We start from the raw sequence: 19,245 nt of genomic DNA, 5'->3' as shown, positions 1-19,245 counted from the left end.
CACTCTCACTCCTTCCTACACCCTTCTGCGGGAACGCAATCTAACAAAGGAGTCGATGCCCATGCGCACCATGACCGAGAGGAGGAGTCATTCAATCCTGTGACTCCAGAGAAAGATTTTTTCAAATTAAAACAACTTGTAACGCTCTGGGCCCAACGCTAGATGGCGGGTCTAATGCATAGCATGTGAATCTGCAGAACTACATGCCACAAACAGATGTACACTGAGTAAGTGATATTTTCCATATATATATGGCTGGGCTTACTAAAGGTAGCATTCTTTTCTTTTTTGTATCCACCACTTTAGAAGCTCACAGGCAGTACTTTTATTTATATCATCAATGAGTTGAATCAGAAATGTATAAATTATCAGTAGCTTTCCTGAAAGTTATGGTGAAGCCATCAATTCCTAATTACAAGTTGTTCTAATTCATCAAGGTGGTATTCATACTTATTCGCTATTAAGTGCACAAGCTACGTTATTTGTAGACTATTCTCAGTAAACTTAAAGGGCTTCCAATATACAACTGTACAGGAATCTTAGAAGTGCACAGACATACAACTATTGATGTGTTCACTTTGTTCCATTTTCCATATTTATTTTATCAGTTTGATGCCATTTTAAAAGAATTAGGACCTCCAAGGTTTACTCTTAGAAAGGTATAGACACCCTGAAGAATATTTATGCCAATGTCACCTATATTGGACTTGGTTGTCCATTTCCACATTGGCAAGTTTTCTATTTTTTGTTGATTCAAGACCACCACTGACTCACTGGAATCCGACTTCTGAAAATAATGTATTTTGTAATATGCATTTAGTAATTCGTTTCGTTTTTTTTCTAGTACCAAAGCAAAAAAATAATTGTTTGTTGTAAGCCATTTATTTTCACATTTTTTAAAAAATAACCTTTTACAAATGTTTAGGACTAAACTGTTTATGTAGAACTACATTTCTAACACAATTTGTGTAGTTTACTTTTGGCTAAAGAAAATGAGCAATATTGATTAAGCGTTTCTCTTCGCCTTTGGGTGGATTCTTAAGATACATTGTCAATCTCAGCTACACTCCACTGTTCAATCATTTGTTTAATGTGCTGTTTTATCAACCCCACTTTTTTACTAGCTTCTGAGCCCAACCTATAAACAATACTGCACAGGTGTGCACCCTGAAGTAACAAATAAATAAATAGAAAACTCCTGTTGGACTACGTAGGAATTTGAGTATCAGTCGCATTCTTTTTTCGGTAACAGGCCTGTTTCAGTAATTCTGATGACATTATTTTCTTCTACCTATCTCACGGTACCAGTTTAAGCATTCTTGCTATTTATCGACTGAATAGTACCCCAAATTAAGAGCTTCAGCAGCACATTGCAAACACTGGCAAATTAGTACTGACCAGTCTTGTGTCTGCATACTTAAGTGTACATCTTCTGCTCTTCAATACTGTGATGTAGGTATTAATAACTGCATTTTTTACCCATGCGCAGAAGGGGTAGAATTAAAGAAAGGAGGGCCAAGCATATTTTTTATGATTGATGTTTGCATTGTTTCATTGCAGTGTTGCATTTTGTGAGAGTTGCAATGCAAAGCCCTAAGTATTTCTCTGAATTAAACACAACAGATGTTAAATGAAGGACTGTTGTGATGAAATGCGGCTCATCATAGTGCTAACACCTGGGCCTGGAAATTGAGCAGTAAGTGAGAAAACTTGCGGGTTGTCATTTTCAATTTGGAATACTATGCAACTGTTCCAGGAGTGATGTCCTTTACTGCATACCTATGATAGTGCCTCTTTTCCATAGGTGGGAGCCCTTAGTTGTAAAGAAGAATTAAGATTTGAAGTACAGGCCACACAAACCTGTATGTGTTGGAAGCAATACATTCTGACCCCTTCATAACATATTTAAACATGTTATGAGTTCACTCTTGCTTCCACATCCACAAGAGAACAATGTCAAGCCATCTGCATTCATAAAAAAGCTAAATATAAAATCCACACTGTAACTGCCCTATTTAGTACAGGGCTTTGTCCTGTACTATCCACATATTTCCCAGTAGAGTTAATACAAGTGTTTTTGTGCAATTTTAAATGTCTATACTGTGAATGGTTGGTATACAATTTTGCTGTTAATGTTTGCCTGATATGCAGTGCAATTGGCATTTGATTACATTTTTGTTTAAAGTATTTTTGATTAAAAAGCTTTTGTTGACTAATTATTCTGTGCCCTGTATGCACTAGCGACCGATTTGGCACTTCATACCTTTTCACTTCCCTCTTGACAGTTTTTCCAGAGGCCTCAGTTGCAGCCTCCACGTGCTACCATCCAGAACAGTAGCCCTACCATCCGCCCTGGGGCCCAAACACCGACGGCAGTGTACCAAACCAACCAGCACATCATGATGGTGAACCATCTAACAATGCCATATGCACTGCCTCAGGGTCCCCAATACTGTATACAACAGGTAAGGTAATGCCATAGGGAAGCTACACATACACCATTGGGTAACAAAATATTTCTGCAAAGATCATCAAATAAATGGTCTGTTTGTATTTTGACCACTGATTTCTCTTAACTAGTAACCTAATAGTTCCCTCCTGTCATGATGCATGGTGGACTACGGTCTGTCATTTGTGTTGCATGTTTGTATGTGACTTGATAGCCTCCGGTGTTCCTCTGCTTCGCATTGTTAGAATAGCTTATTTTATCAGTTCCAGGATCCTGAAACAAAATCTTTTAGTGAGGTTGTTATGTAGCTTCTCATCTGTATAAGGCGCAACTATTTTCCCAGTTTTTATAACATTGAAATTGTCACGAACCTCGCTCTCATTGACGTAATTAAATTATATTTGTCTGCTGTGGCAAATGAGTTTTTGGTAGACCGTTTTTATTTGGTTTCTGAACTCAAAGCTATTTTTCGTTTTTATTTAAAGCTTTTACATTTCTGCTAAAGCTACATTGGCTGCTTTTTTCCTAAATTCCATTTTGGTTTGCTCAGGGTTTGAATATTGCTTTTGTTAAAATTTCGTACTTTACTTTTGAAACAACTGTTTTATGGAGGCAAGCTCTGTTAATTGTTGCCTCATTTATCTTCCTGAAATTGCCACATGCCCACGAAGACCTTGTTGAAAATTGTGATTGTCTGTAATAGCTTCCCTCTCAGCCAGAAGTGCTCCTGTTCTCTTTTTCTAAGAAATGTGTACACCATGACTCTGAAGCGAAAAGACTTGTGTATTTCCAGGATCAAATATTGGCTGTGCTGCAACTCAAAGAAGGAACACAACTCAAAACATAATTTTGTCCAAGACATTACTAGGTGCCCTCTGGAAACAGGAGAAAGAAAGGGATTTTCTTCAGTTTAAAGAATGTTGACAGTGCAGTTCATGAAAACGTTTGCTTCCTTTTAGTTTTGGCACCTACTCAATTTTAATCACACCCATGCATCAAAATCATTATGCTCAGACCTGCATCTCCTTTCCATTATGGTATATTAAAGCATTGTACTTTACCAAATATATCTATATCCCAGATGTGTAACAGAACCAGAGTATGATATGACTTCATAATGCTGATTTATCACCTTGTACAGTGCACAGCAAAGAAGGCTCCTGGGTGACAAACCACTCTTATCAACTATTATTGCTATCTTTTTATGTGAATGTGGCAATGATGGAAACTTAGGCTTATAAAGCATGCATCCCATTAATAGGCAATATTATAGCCAAGACTTGGATATGCCATTAAGGCAGTCCACATATCCGTCATCCTTATCTTATGTCTTAACGGGGACAATATGAATTTTTGGGGCCATTGTGGTAAAATCTGAGGCAGCAGCTCCTTGAAATTGAAATTGATACATGTGAGAGATAGAGCTTACTGAATTCCCTTCTAGAAAACAAGGTACAACAGGCTCCTTCACTCATGAACTGTGGAATTCAGCATTCACAAGTAATTACTAACATCCTAACTATAGCACTGCTAAAAAAAACAAGCAATTACAAATTGCACTTTGAAAAAACACTTGTTTGGGAGCTGTTTGTTCTCTTCCTTAATTAGAGGCAAAAGGCTTTACTTTGAAGACTTCACCTTAATTGACAAAAATGTGGAGAACAAATATTTATTTTGGAAGGTTATGGTGGCAGCTAACATGGCTAAGGTAATGGGTACATTTTTACCATACGACATCTCCAAAACAACTAACTTCAGAGTTTTATTCCCCCCTTTGTCAGCTAATTTAGGCCTTAGCACCCGACCATAAATCGGCAAGCGAAGATGGTGTCAAAGAAGTGTGATTGTAGTTCAGAGTGCAACTAACTTCCAAGCCCATATAAATTCTTGGATGCAATGAAGTACCTGCAGACGGCAATCCAGTAACTTGACTAGCAGGGTCCAGATTCCTTTTTGGTCATTTGAATTATCCGATACTTGCGACAGTTGAACACACCCATAAAAATATAACAATTCAGAATATTGTCTCTGCAGATTGAGATAGCTTCCCTTTCACATGTAGATTTCTGAGAGAGATTACCAAAGCACACATTTCTTCTAAGAGTGAAATATGGTCAATAATACTGGGTCCATATTCTTATTTTTGATATTTTGTTCTTAATGTAGATTAACCACTCCTTATTAATCTTGATCAAAACATTTTCCCTACCGAAACTTTAGAATATATGATTATCATTTTTTAATGTAAAGTATTTACTGATTATGATTAATTATTTTTAAGAATTGAGTTTTCCAACAAATGTGTACTTTTTAAAACCCATGATTCCAAAAAGGATTTTTTTAAATCATTAGCATTTTGTTGAAAAGAATGAGAATAGCATAAAGCATAGTATAGGGTTAAAATTGCATTGATTAGAATTATTTTGAGTGCATGACCAAGTATGTTTCGGATACAGTCGGTGCTAATAGTTGAGGCTGAAGCTTGGTGCAGCACCTAGCCTGATGGATATTCCCACATGAGGAAGAGGTACACCGGCCATCAGCATCAAATTGCCAAATGCAGATCATAGAGTTTAGGCTATGCTATAATTCAGTGTATTATCCTGAAAGAATAACAATGAAAATGGGGTAGGGGAGTTTGAACAAACCATGCACAATGGCGGAGCAAACAGTGTAGGGGAAGTGGAGTCTCAAACGACCATATGGCAAGGTGACTAACGAATGCATGCAAAATGGGCTACACGCCAAGGCGTGCTGTGGTACAGTGGACCTGATAGCGGTTATTGGACTTATTCCCTACAGGGTCATCCCCAAACCTTTTGCCTCCTTCCCTCCTGTTTTCTGAATTTCATTTATGTTGGGATTAAAACAGCTCCTCTAGATATGGTAAATTTGGTCTGTGTGTGACTGGCATGTTTGATTTTCTTTTAAGTCCCTTACAGAGAACTACAAAAAATAACCAGGTACATTCAAAGCTACTAGTAGGCCTGCAGCACTTACTGATGTCACCTAATTGAGTTGCCTTTCAAGACATGTCTCAGGTTTGCAATTTCAGCCTGTGCAGAGTTTTAAATTGCCAAATCGACCTGACAAAATAGTTCCTTTGCTAGGCCAAAACCTCCCTTTTTAATACATATATCACTCCTAAGGTAGGACCTCAACAGTCCATCGGACAGGGTGCATTTTATTTATAGAGTTGGACATGTATTTATAAATTCTACATGTCCTGGTTATGAAAAACTCCTAAATGAGTTTTTCGCTACTGGGAAGCCTACCTCTTCTAAAGGATAACATTGGGTTACTTTATTATATCACATAAGCTTTTGTTGCGGGTAATGTTTTGTCTATAATGAATTGTAATTTAAAATACTTTTTAATGGTACAGTCAGATTTTAGGTCACAATTCTGAAAGTTCTGCTTTTAAAAGGTTGACATTTTCTTGTCCTAACCATTTGGTGCCTGTATTCTGGGTCATGTAGCTGTGATTAGCATGATAATTGACCTTTGTGTAGTTCAGGGACACAAAGTGGGAGTAGGTGTTGCCTGCCCCACTTATACTTCAAATGAACTGCCTCAGCACACTTAGAAAGAACTTCACACTAGCCTTTTGTCACCCCAGACTGCTTTCAGACTGGGCAGGGAGGACGGAAATTCCAGAACCACTAATGCAGGGAAAAAACTCCAAAAGTTTTTCTCACTTGAAAGCTGGCACCTGGTATAAAAATAGGAACCTCAGAACCACTCTTCAGTTCTCTCCTGGACCTGCGAAGGGCACTCTGACCACTTGCTTTGCTTTTCAGAGTACTGCCCTGTTGCTTGAGGCTTGCTTTGTATTTTAAAGGACTGCCCTTCTGCTGGAAATCTTTCTTGAAACCTCAGTGAACTGCCCTGCTGTTGGACCACTGTCTTGCTGCTTGAGCCCAGGACTACTAGAGTGACTCCAAGCGCTAGTTAGCTGGCCTCCTCTTCTCAACTACAGGGACACAGAAAGCCTCATCAACTTGAATCCTGCAAGTGAGTCCTGCCTGTAGTGAGTCCTAACCTTCAAGTAGTCCACCCAGTCCTGGACCTTCGAAGGGGTGCATAAGGTACCCAAACAGCCTAAAACCAAACTGAGGACCTGGACAGTTTTCAGCCAGAAAGTGCCCTAAGAACCTAGAGGAAACCAGGACCTGCCTGTTCACTGGTCAGTCTGATTTCACCATAGCTCCCGTTATGTTGTTCTCTGCAGCCGCAAATCCTCTTCAACGTCTCCTTGCAGAAGGTGTATGTGACTTTCTGAAGCTCTCATCCACTACACCCTGCAGCTTTGTCCATCTGGAGATTTTCAACTTTCAAAGAAGAGACTAAGCCCAAATGTAGATATCTTGACCACAACTCCGTCCAGTGATGATGACTCCTCCTCAGATACTGCCAGCTGCCTTCCCCCACTGAACTTTACCTTTTACATTTTTCTTCAAATATTCTTCTAAGTCCATAGGTCAACTGAGAACAGGCAGTATACACCTTGTATATCCAAAAAGCTCTCCATCGCTGTAGGCCACAACGTTGGACTTTGCCCAGATCTTGCACGACTAGATGGCCACGGTTGGCACTCTGATCTTTCAGGTGCTTATTTTTACCAAATTCATAACTCCAGTTCTACGGATAGGATTTTTTATTCAGTTTTCTCTATATTACTGTTTAAGTTGTGCATAAATACTTTACACATTGCCTCCAAGCTGAGCCTGACTGCTTTTGTGCCAAGCTATCAGAAGGTTAAGCTTAGGCTAATTTGGTGACTTTTTGTGATAAACCCTAACAGGGATTGTGGTTGATGCTTGAGGAGGGCTCATACCCCAGTGATCAAAAACATGGTTTATAACTGGGGTAATTGGCCCCTTGCCCCGGGCCAGTGGACCCCAGGTAAGAGAGGGGAGAATCAGAAGGAGGGATCCTCATCTATAGCTGTGTCAGTCAATTTGGGCATCAGAGTATCCCAATCAGAGGCTATAGGCGTTTGTGCAGTCCTCTGGGCTCCTCCCTATAGAGGACTACACTTTCCACCTCCATCCATACCTTGAGGGACCGGCACCGAGAGATGCTGAGGGAGGGAGATGAGGGTTCTTCCAATGAGTGGTATTTGTTTTGCAAGTGCCAACACCAAGTTAAGGAAGCAGGAGTCTACCCTGTGTTTCTTTGGGTGCCAATGTATGCCTAATGCAACTACCTCCTAGACTCCGGTTCAAGCAGCACAGTGATCACCTTGAGTTGCTCTAGTACTTCTGCCCAGTAATTACAGAGAGATAGGGGCAATCCTAGAGAATATGATTGAAGAACTGCTGGAGAGGTGATTGTCTCAAGAGTACGATTCCCCTAAGAATATCCTATCACTATGGACTGGGGAAAGGTAGACTCTGGAAAGACGTAAAATTTGAAAAGTTTCAGGCTTGCATTGCGGTACACTTTGTGATGGAATTCTAGTGCCGAGCCCATTCCTTCTCATGACAGGCTCCACCAAATTCACCCTCCAATGTTTACTTAGTGGCTTGCAGTGATACCGGTGTGTGAGCCAAGGCATTATTGAGCCAAGTGACAAGCCTGCGACTCTTTCAGATGGTGTGTTAGAAGTTCAACAGTTTGTGCATGGGTTGTTCCGCACCCACTATGGACTAGATCGATATGAGGGTGTTACATATCATATAATAAGTAAGAAACTGGTCAATATGAAGACCACATTGTTTCTCCAGTGGTTTGATAGCCCAGTACCATATGGATAGCTCACGACTTGCCAGATGTCTGGCAGGCCTGCATATGTCCAGCAGTTATATCACAGGAGCGTAAGGGGCAACAGATTTAGTGAGCAAAAGGCCTCTAGTCAGACAACTTGACACTACTGAGACCAGGCGGAGAAGGTTTGTGCGAGGGGGGATGCTCTGGACTGAGAGCACTAGAATGTCAACTGCATTAGGCAGTGGGGCCTGAGTGCAGATCTTGTCAACAAAGTGTCCCACCATCCAGGGAAACGGCCAGTGGAGCTGAGCAGCCACCTAAGAATTCAGAATTAGGACAACAGAGGCCCTCCTGCTCTATGGAAACATTGGCTTGGACAAAGTGACGCAGCAGTGAGAGCCATGCCATATAAAGTCTCTGAGGAGTTGGTCTAAAGCTCGAAAAAGTTTCTGGGGGAGGAACACTGTCAGATTAGCAAAGTGATATAAGAGGTGGGGTAGCATCACCATCTTGGATACTGTTACGCACAATGTAACGAATACCGAGCATGCGTGCCAGAATGCAACTTAGGCACAAAGGGAAGCAACTGCTAAATTCCCGATCCCATCCAAAAAGTCCCAGTCGGAATGGAAGATCTGGGTCACCAGGTAGGGTAAAAAGCCTCCCTCCCAATGAACTGGTTCGTCTGTCAGGAAGAAATGTCAGGAAGGGTTTGCAGGATTGAGTGGAAACAAACAAATTGTTCCAGATGACTTTAAGGCCTAATACCACCCCGAATTTTGCAAGAAAGAGCAATATGAGAATGATCGCACACACTGAGCCTTTGAGGTAAAATAAAACATCCGCATACGAGATTGCGTGGAGCCTGTCCTGTAGGAGATACCCCAGGTTTATGCACACCCAAATTGCTAGGGGCTCCATAGCAAGCACAATTTAGTGGGAAGGGGAGAAACCCTGTCTGGTGACCCTGTGCACCAGAATGGGCGCTGATAGGTGCCTCTAAAAGAGTCCAGATCATGGGTTCTGCATATAGAAGCCGGGCCATTTGTATCGTTCGGCCTCGGAATCCAAAACGGTGTAGAACCAGGAAAAGGTATCAAGACCAAAAAAATATTTATTTATTCATATCCTAGTTAAATAGAATGTGTCTTTTTGAAGAAGTAAATACATATTCATAGCATATGTGGCTGTAGATGTATGCTCTGCATACACCTGACATCTAGTTTTGGGCTTGGATATTTTAAACTTGTTTACCTTTGAAGACGTATTTTGAGTCGTGGAATCATGTAACTCCTCTAGTAGGTAATGTGCATGGTTGCTTCCATCTTCAGGTTGTTTTTCTCCATCGGTCTTGCACGTCCTCATTGAAACTTGATCACATTATATCTTTTTGAGACCTTTTAGGCTGGTAGAAGCATGCATCATAGCCAAAAATTCAACAGCAGAAGTTTAAGAACATTGCAGATGAGTCTGGACTCCCACCCTCGTCAGTTACTCAATGCCTTCCACCTGTGCCGAAGAATGGTCTGGGAGGGGTGATGGAGCACACTCCATTCCTAAGGTGCCATCAGTTCAACTCAAAATACCAGCTCAATGATAATAATCATCAAGTGTTGTATGCCTCTCCAATGAACACAGCAAACAAGATTATGCAGTGTGCCAGCAGTTCAAGTAAAAATAAAATAAAAAGTTTACAATACCGCCTGGCTGAACGCCTAGCCCACAGCATAAAGTCCACCGCAGAGTTTGAGATTTCAGAGGGAAAGGAGATTATAGGCGCGGAGGATAGGGGAAGAGGATTACAGTCCCTCACCCGTGGAATTTGCCTACTGACAGAATACCTCAAAGTAAAGGAGAGGTGGGAAGATCCTGACAGCTTCTGGGTACCCAAAGGATAAGATTCAACAAAGAACCTTTTACATTGGTACATCCCTCATATAGATGTGTTGGCCTCTTAAGAAAGCTCAAAATGCAAAATCCTTGCATAAATTTTTCTGAAAGAGTTCTTCCTAGGGAATATCTATTCCATAATCTTTTGGCGAAAGATGCTCAACTCGTTTTTATCCCTCTTTTACTGATTGCTAAATATTATATAGCAAATTCAGCTGGCTGAATGAACAATTTGGTTCTTATAGATCTAACCTAGAGCTACCATTTGTGGCATTTAAACCCATTTTGGCTGTCATTTGCTCCCTGTTTCAATAAATGTGCCAAACAGTCTGAAATCCTTTTCTTGATGGCGAAGTACATTCCCTGTTGAAGTTCATCATTACTGAAATTGGGACTTGTCACGTGAAGCCTTACAGCTTTGTGATCCAAGCCTCCAAGACTACTTGTTACAAGAAGATATTTTTTGGGGATCTTTTCTACATCCATGTAGTGAGCTGCTTTGTGTACCCTCTAGAAGCAGCCTCTACTTTACCTAGTAAAAGCTGACTTCATCATGCATGTTCAAATGATTTCATATCTCAACTGTTACTCTTATCTTCTGCTTATAGTTTAACCATTGCTCCTTCAATGAAGCAGGTTTGGCTCAACACTTCTTAGAGGTAATTAAGAGGAAGTGTGCTGCAGTTCTTATCCAATTCTCACTAATTCCAATTTATTAGCAGAGCCGATGACTGACCATCGCCTTGTCCCTTGTGTACCTGTGTTGATCTGCCATCTCATACACCCACATTGGAAAGCAGCCTTTAGCACTAGTCTTAATTCTGGCTGTAGTAATGTGCTAGTGGAGTTCATGCCGCCTTAGCTACCCTGAGGTGCTACAGACATACTTTAGGAATGGAATAGTTCTCAGGATGTTTCTCAGAATGACAGATTTGGATATACGCAAGTGATTTGTGTGCCCGAACATTCAGGTTTTTTTGGGATGTGCAATCTTCCTAGTTGTTTTACTTTCTTGATTTTCATCTGATCATACTTTGTATTCTGTTAATGCCACATTGGCCCCTCAATGCTTTCGGGTAGAATGAATGATTTCAGTAAAGTTGGATTTGTTGCTTAAGAGTCTTGTTACTGCTATGAGAAAATGCCAGTGTAATCCTTTAGGTGGACCGTTTGAGTTGAATACTGCAGTCCGTTTCAGTACACTGTCCTGTTATACAGGTAAAGAGCATATTTTTCTTGAGTTCACCCCTAAGAGAAAACACACACTGGTAATGGCACCAAGCAGGAATCTAGATGAGCAATAGTTGACAGTATTTGCATTTGTTACTGCAAAGATACTAGCTCAAGTGTTTATTTGAAGTGACTAACCTCATGTGAAAAACTGATTCAGGATTTGCTAGTTTTTTTGTATAGTTTTTCCTAGGGTGAATTTATTTATCACTTGCAATTGCATTGTAAAAAACGAGTATCTCCAAAGAGGATCTGAGGATGCAGAAAGAAAGTAACTTTCAACACTTTTTTTATTTTTATTGTTAGGGCTTTCTTTAAAGTCACATGCAACTTCACCTTCTTGTCTTTTTAGCTAATCCAAGTTTCCTCATTGTTAGTTCCCAGGCAAATGTAAATTTAAAGTTATGAGAAACAATGGAGGCTTATTAATGCCACCAGGACCTATAATTAAATACTTGTTTATTCTCCTCCTTAGGGGATGTGCTGTATGCCTTAGACATTTTGCTTAATAATGAAGTGGAGTAAATAAATAAAGATTCGGAGAATGTGTGCGACTGCCTATATTGAAGTAGAAGAGTAAAATCTGACAAACGTACTGTGGGATAGTACACCCGATTCTGTATCACTCAGTTTTTCCGAAGAATACACTGAAGCTTGAGAGCCAGTCTTATAATTTCATAATTATGTCTGATGGCTACATATTCCCGAATAGTTCTCTTCTTATAAATATCCCCCATGCGCCGGTCTGGCTCGGTAGGTATTTCCCTAGCACTGGGTCTTCAGCATCAACAGGTGGTACCCTGTAATTTCAGCCATGACACCATCTGCCATATGTGACATTGGAGTATATATGGTGCCAACAGGAGTGCTGGTATCCATTCTGAATTTTCAGCAGCTCTTGCCTCTTGAACAGAAGTCTGAAACTCTTCGGGGGAGTCAAAAATATCAGACGGTCTAGAACACCCAAAAAAATCTTTTTGATGGCTCTGCTGCCTCAAAACCACTCTGATTCTCCACCTCCCTTCCGTTTAATCCACCACCTTCCAATGAGGGGTGAGGGGTTCTCCCATTTTTCCATCGTCTGGAAGATCATCACAGCTGATCCAGCTAATACACAAGGGCTATGTCCTTCCTCGTCTTTCGTCTACATTGGGCCACTCTTCTACTACCACATGTCCTCTAGCACATGTATCGATTTTGGAGGCAGAAGTTCTTCCACTGCTGAACAAATGGAGACCATAGAGAAGGTGCCTCTAAAAAAAAAAAAAAAAAAAAAGCACACAATTGTATTCCCTTTTACTATTTAGTTCCAAAAAGTGACAGAAGCCTGAAACCCATCCTTGACCTCCACCTCTTGAACATATTCAGGCTGTTAACTGCAGATTCCTTTCCTCAGAATTATCCTAGGCAGCAGACTGGATCTGGAAGATTTTTGATCAGCAGTACCTCTGTGCGCTAGTGGGTGGTGTTGATCGGCTGCTCGTGCCTCGTCCACACCGAAAGTGACGTCCCCAAGGGACCTATGTAGGAGTGCTCTATCAAGCTTAAGGCGGCACATTATGTAACTCTATGCTGGTGGAGAGGAAGGTCCTGGGTTCAGTTGCTGAGTCAGAGGTCGTTATCCCATTCTAAATCCTTGGGGTAAGTCAAAACACAAGAAAAAGTAGTAGTCGAAGCGCGCCTCGACTTCTCTGCGTCCGTGGGCTGACGAGACATGAGAGCATCCACTTCCGAGGCCTGGCTTTATGGTTGAGCCTCCGCCTGGCCCGACTCCATGGTTCTGGGAGCCAGAGCAACCCCCGCTCAACTCAAAGATCTTAGTGACACTGTGTGCACCATATTTGGGCTGCCCGACCTCTCCGGGCGCGCCTTTGGGCCCGAGGGGGTCAGCATGAGGCCCCTGCTGTTTCCTCACTGATGACTCCTCCCCCGGTGCCAGTGGGGCCCCAAGGATCCACTTCTGGACACAGACTGATGCTGGTTGTGCCACCGCTACCGTCCCCGGTCCAAATGCCAACACTCCAGGAGTCCTCCTCATTTCAATCCCTGACTTTGATTCTGAGGCAGAGGTGTGTTGCTCAATGCCATATCTGGTGCCTTTGGGAGCTTTGCTTCCTAGATCTGTTTGTGAGCCCTATTCCCATGGTCTTGACTTCTGGCAGGAATTGGAGGGGTCCCTGGATGCTGAAATCCAGCAGTATGAACAGGATACGGACTAGTGTGAGGAACTGGGTGAAGTCAGTGGCCTGGATACTTCCGCTGATGCTGGCATGCTTTCTTACCAAACCGTGGCTATGGAGGAGGAAGCTTCTTTTGTGATGATGTTGCGGAGGGCTGCTAAAGTCCTCAACCTTCAGCTACCCTGAGTGGCAGTCAAGTCTTATATGTTGATAGTAGTGCTTCGGTTGGGAGTCTCCCCCTCTGAACCAGTCCTCCCATTTAATGAGGCCCGCACTGACCTTTTGGGTACCTAGTCCAAACCCAACACAGTGGCTCCTGTGAGCAGGACAATCGCCTGTCGCCACCACCCCTCCACAGGGGACCAGAGTTTCCTGACCCAACACCCCAGCATCAAGATTTTGGTAGCCCAGACTTCCATCTCGCATATCAACCCTGGTGCGTTACCTACCGCTCCTCTAGGAGGTAGAAAACACTTGGGAATAGCATGTTATTATTTTTTTTTTTTGCCAACCTTGTATTGCGGTCTGTGAGCACCGCATTCCTCTTGGGCTGCTACCCCCACGCTCTGTGGATACTGTTGCGTAAGTGCCCCCTACGGTCTATGTTGAGGCCCGGTCCATGCTCTCCCAAGCCGTTGCAGACGAGAGAGATGTAGCAAAGCTCACAGTTTGATGTGGGCACGACACATCCAACTCATCGGCAGAGTGGTTTCAGTGACAGTGGCCCTTAGGCGCCATGCCTGGCTACGCAGAACTGAGTTCTGGGGGATGTTATGTCATCTTTGATGGATATGCCCTTTGATGGCTCCGGTCTCTTCAGAGACAGAGGACTTGGCGCTTGAGAGGTTCAAGGACAGTTGGGCTATGGTCCGGTCCTTGGGGTTATCTTCCATCCCATGCCGTCCTCAGTCTGCTTTTTGCCCCTTTCGTGGCTACTGAAGGAGCTACCAAACATGCTAGTTCCCGCCCACCCACTGTGCTATGCATTTTCCACAGCTCCTGTGGGGTGGAGGGAACGGTGTCCACCATCCCTCCCGCAGCTGCTGCCTCCAAACCCTCCTAATCTGCTCTTCTACCATCACAGGCACCCATTTGGTGACAGGACCGGTCATCACCTTGCCCCACTGGCAGTCCATAACATCATACCGGTTGGTTTGGCAGTTGGTCCACAAAGGGTTACTCCCTCCCTTTCCTGACTATTCCTCCCCTCATGCCACAATCTCCAGGCAGGCTGATGGAGGATCACCTTTCTCTTCTTCGCAAGGACGTTGTGGCTTTCTTAGCCAAGGGAGCCATAGAGAGGGTTCCAATGCAGAAGTGAGTCATGGTTGCTATTCCCCCTACGTTCTGGTGCTAAAGAAGGATGAAGGCCTTCATCCTGTTCTAGACCTGCGGCCCCTCAACTACTTCAAGTAGGAAACATTCAAAATGCTCACCTTAGCTCGGGTTCTGTCTGCCCTGAATCCAGGAGAGTGGATGGTAGTGTTGGACTTGCAGGACACACATTTTCATATCCCCTTCCTGCCCACAGACATTACCTGTGGTTGAAAGTTGGCCACAAGGTTTTTCAGTTTGTGTTGCTCCCTTTTGGCCTGACCAGCGGTCTTAGGTGCTCACCAGTGATGGAGGTGGTTGCAGTTCATATGCAGATATCATGGGTATCAGTCTTCCCTATCTCGATGATTGGTTGTTTAAGGTGGGCTCGCCTCAGGCTGTCATCTCCCACCTCCATACTACGGCGAACCTCCTACACTCGATGGACTTCACCATAAACGTGCCAAAGTCATACCTGACTCCCTTTCAGAAGCTCCCTTTCGTCGGGGCTGTTCTTGACACAGTGCAGTTTCTGACTTATCGTCCCGAGCAGCAAGTTCAGGATGTACAGGCTATGATAATGTTTCAGCCTGTGTTTCGGTGAGACTGACCCTGAGGCTGTTAGGACTTTAGGCCTCCTGCATCCTGCTTGTGACACATGCCTACTAACATATGCAGGCTCTGAAGTGGGACCTGAAGTTCCAATGGGCACAGCATCAGGGGAATCTCTCACTCATGGTCCAGATCTCGGAGGGAACTGCAAAAGTTCTGCAGTGGTGGCTGACGACCTACAGTTGGTTCAGCTGCATAGATAACTTTCCCTTCTCTAACCGATCTCACAGTAGTGACAGACGTGTCACTCCTGGGATGGGGTGACCATCTGGGAGAGGTGGAGATCAGAGGACTCTGGTCTCTGTTGGAGGCTGGAGTTACAGGCACTGAAGGCCTTCCATCAAGGGAAGGTTGGTGCTGCTGTTCATGGATAACCCCCCCCCCCTCATGTGGTACTGCAACAAACCAGGCTTGGTGGTGTTGTGGTCCGTATGTGAAGAGGCCCTGCATCTCTGGACATGGCTGGAACTTCAGGGCATTTCCCTGTTGGTTCAACACCTGGTGGGCTCTCTGAATGCCACGGCAGAGAAACTCAGCCGCAGATGCTTAGCGGATCACAAATGGTGTCTCCATCCAGAGTTGGTGCAAGGCTCTTTCAGCAGAGGGGGAGACCATGGGTAGAACTGTTTGCCTCCGCAGAGAACGCGCAATGTTGGGAGTTTTGCATGCTGGAGTTTCCAAGCTGGCTCTCACTTTGCAGCACTTCATTTAGAGTGGAGTTCCGACCTCCTGTACTCCCATCTCATCATACCGCTCCTGCCCAGAATTTTCAAGAAGGACTGAACCCAAGTAATCCTTGTGTCACCAGATTGGACATGGATATTCTAGTATAAAGAGCTCCTGATCATGGCAGTCGATCCATAGATCAGACTGCCCCTTCGGGAGGATCTTCTGTCGCAGCAGCAGGGGAAGGTTCTCCACCTGGGCCTGTACAGTCTCCACCATCTTGCGTGGAGATTGAGCGGCAGCAGTTGACCTTCCTCCTGGAGTCTGCAATGTTAAATTGGCAGCAGGGTTTTTCCCCACCAAGACAGTATACGCCTGCAGTTGGAAGAAATTTGTGGCTTGAAGTTCCGCCAGAATGTTGATCCCCTTTCTGCTTCTCTTTCTCAGGTTCTTCTGTTCATTCTCTCTCTTACCAAGAAGGAGTCTGCTCTGGGCAATTCTAAAGGTTATGTCTGCTATCTCTGTATTCCTTAGGTTCCCTGATCAGCCCTCTCTATTCACATCTCCTATAATAGATAGGTTCTTGAAAGATTTAGTTCATATTTTTCCTCCTCCTCCTTTTATCATGGCTCTGTGGGACTTCATTCTAATGCTTACATTCTTACATTGTGCTCCTTTTGAGCCGCTTCACATTTGTGCCCTGTGGTTACTTACCATTAAAACCGCTTTCCTTTAGGCTATAACATCTGCCCGACGAGTTAGTGGGCCTGAGGCCTTATCATCTAAACCGCCCTATATATACATCCATCCCGACAAAGTGATGCTTCGCAAATGAGACCATTATTACAATGGTGGTCAAGCCCTTTCATGTGAGGCAGTCCATCAACTCGTCTACTTTATGTGCGCTCCTTCACCCTTCTAACGATGAGGAGCATCACCATTGTGTGGACCCCAAACAAGCAGTTTTACCTTGACCGTACATGGAATTTCTAAGTGGACGATCAGTCTTCTTGGGGTATGTCAGAGCTAAGAAACGTCATGTTGTGCAGAAGTGGACAATCTCCAGGTGCGTCGTTCTCTGCATTAAAAACTGCTAGGCTCTGGTAAGGAAGCAGCCGCTTGAGAGCTTGCGTAGTCATTCCACCATAGCTAAACCTGTGGCCACCGAGTTGGCATGTAGAGTTCCAGTCCTGGGTATCTGCCAGGCAGCAACAAGGGCCTCCCTATACATGTTTACTAAACATTACTGCCTGGATAGTCAAGTCCTTCATGCCGGGCATTTTGCCTGTTCAGCCCAGCCTAGTTTCCTCGCTTGACATTGAGCTGCAGACCCACCTCTTGGCAATCATTGCTTGGGTATCTTTTCTAAGGTAAGGAATCTGCAGCTAGAAGTCTCTATCAGATGAATAAGTAACTTACCTTCATTAATGCCTTATCTGGTAGAGACTATATCTTGCTGCAGATTCCTTGCCAGCCCATACATCCTCCCTAGATTTCTTTGGGATAGTCTATATCCCTTTCAGGGCCCTAGTTATCCACACCAGTGGTCAGTGTTCATGGCTAATGTTTCTGGTGTGGAAAGTTGGGTAACGAAACGGATGCCATCGCGCCTATATAGGTGTAGCGGACATCAGTTTGGCGTGGACAATGCCACAGACACACATGGACTTGATTAACACCACCTACATGCGTGCAGTGATACTACTTACGAAAAAAAAATCTGGATCCAGTCTGACACCTGGGATAATTCTAGAGTAAGGAATCTGCAGCTAGATATAGATGCTACCAGATAAAGTGTTACCGAATGTAAGTAACTAGTTCCTTCAGCAAGACAAGATGTTCTCGTCGTGCCACGACCTGCTGGACCAGGGTGTGGCAGTTAGCTGGCACCCCTTGACCTCCAGGAAAGCTTTCATGTTTCTGCCTTCCTGCCCTCACACATTACCAGAAATTCACAATGGGAGTCTCAGCAATATCAGTTTATGGTGTGACAGTTCAACCTGAAAATTGCACCACCTTGTTTTCTCTTAAGTTTTCCTCGATAACACAATCCATGAAAACAATTAGATAAGTCTGATATTTTTCAGGTGCACAAACCTACTGCATTTCTTCTTGAAAGTGCAGCATTTGTGGCAGCTTCACTATAGAGCAAAGGTGCATGTATTTCTGTACTTGGACAACTGGCTGGTGAAAGCAGGTTGCTGGCGCTGGTCAAGCAACATCATCGGTGTACTATACATTTAGTCCTTGGCTTGGACTTTACTGTCAGCTCCCAGAAATTTCATGCAGAACCCTTCATTCATACGGGTAGTGTGGGAATTTACCTGCATGAAGCCCTTTCCTCCTTCTCAGAGGGTTGCTGATATGCAAGAGAAAATTCTGATGTTTCTAATTCAAAAACACAGATCCTGGTTCTGCAACTCCTAAGAAGGCTTGGTGTGATGGCCTAGCGCAGCTCGCCAGATGGCAGATGAGAGGCTTTCAGTGGTACCCTAGAAAGCTGTGGCGCAGCATTAGGAGCGCCTCTTGGCTAGTAAGTAGCTTTTCCAGTCAGTTCATCAGGATTTGCACTGGTGGATGATCCACTACAACCTTTTGGTGGCTTGTCTCTTCATCCCACCACAGGCACACGCTACCAAGGCGATAGATGCCACATTGCTGAGCTGGAGTGCCCATGTGGGCTACATGACAGTGCAAGGTCTTAGGTCAACATCAGAGCAGAGTCTGCATATAAACGTGCTGGAGCTGTGGGTGGTCTTTCTTGCCGTGACGATATGGTCAGATTAAAACCACCACTATACATTATATCAACAGAGAGGGTATTGTGGGGCCATGAACAGTGTTTTAAGGGGTTATTTGCTGACAGCGGATGCAGTTTTGGTTACTTTTCACAGCGCATCTTGCAGGTCCCCTCAGTATGAGAGTGAATGATCGGAGTTGCCTCTCTGAGGACAATGAGTTGGTACTACATATCCAAGTGAAGGACATGGGCCATCTCCACACTTAGTGTCCTTACGTGCAACTTTTCGCTAGGATAGAAAATGCCCTCAGTTTAGTTCCATGCACTGTCATCTGAATTAGGTCCCATAGTATACCTTTAGATTCAGCTTGTCACAGGGCTTGAAATACATCCAAGCACAAGTATAAGAAAGCGAAGCAGAACTTATCCCACCATCTGACTACCAAGAAAAG

General features: G+C 43.7%; 1 protein-coding gene across 13 annotated transcripts in view; it reads left to right on the top strand.

Annotated features, from left to right (window-relative positions):
* Nucleotides 1–19,245, top strand: part of EIF4G3 (eukaryotic translation initiation factor 4 gamma 3) — a 906,783-nt gene that overhangs the window by 266,463 nt on the left and 621,075 nt on the right. For all 13 annotated transcript variants that reach the window (XM_069240075.1, XM_069240074.1, XM_069240071.1 and 10 more), the window contains one exon: nucleotides 2,286–2,465. In XM_069240075.1, the coding sequence (XP_069096176.1) occupies nucleotides 2,286–2,465 (180 nt within the window). The remainder of the gene's footprint in view (nucleotides 1–2,285; nucleotides 2,466–19,245) is intronic.

This window comes from Pleurodeles waltl, chromosome 6 (genome assembly GCF_031143425.1).
Source record: "Pleurodeles waltl isolate 20211129_DDA chromosome 6, aPleWal1.hap1.20221129, whole genome shotgun sequence".
Lineage (NCBI taxonomy): Eukaryota > Metazoa > Chordata > Amphibia > Caudata > Salamandridae > Pleurodeles > Pleurodeles waltl.
This window is presented reverse-complemented; position numbering and strand designations above follow the sequence as displayed.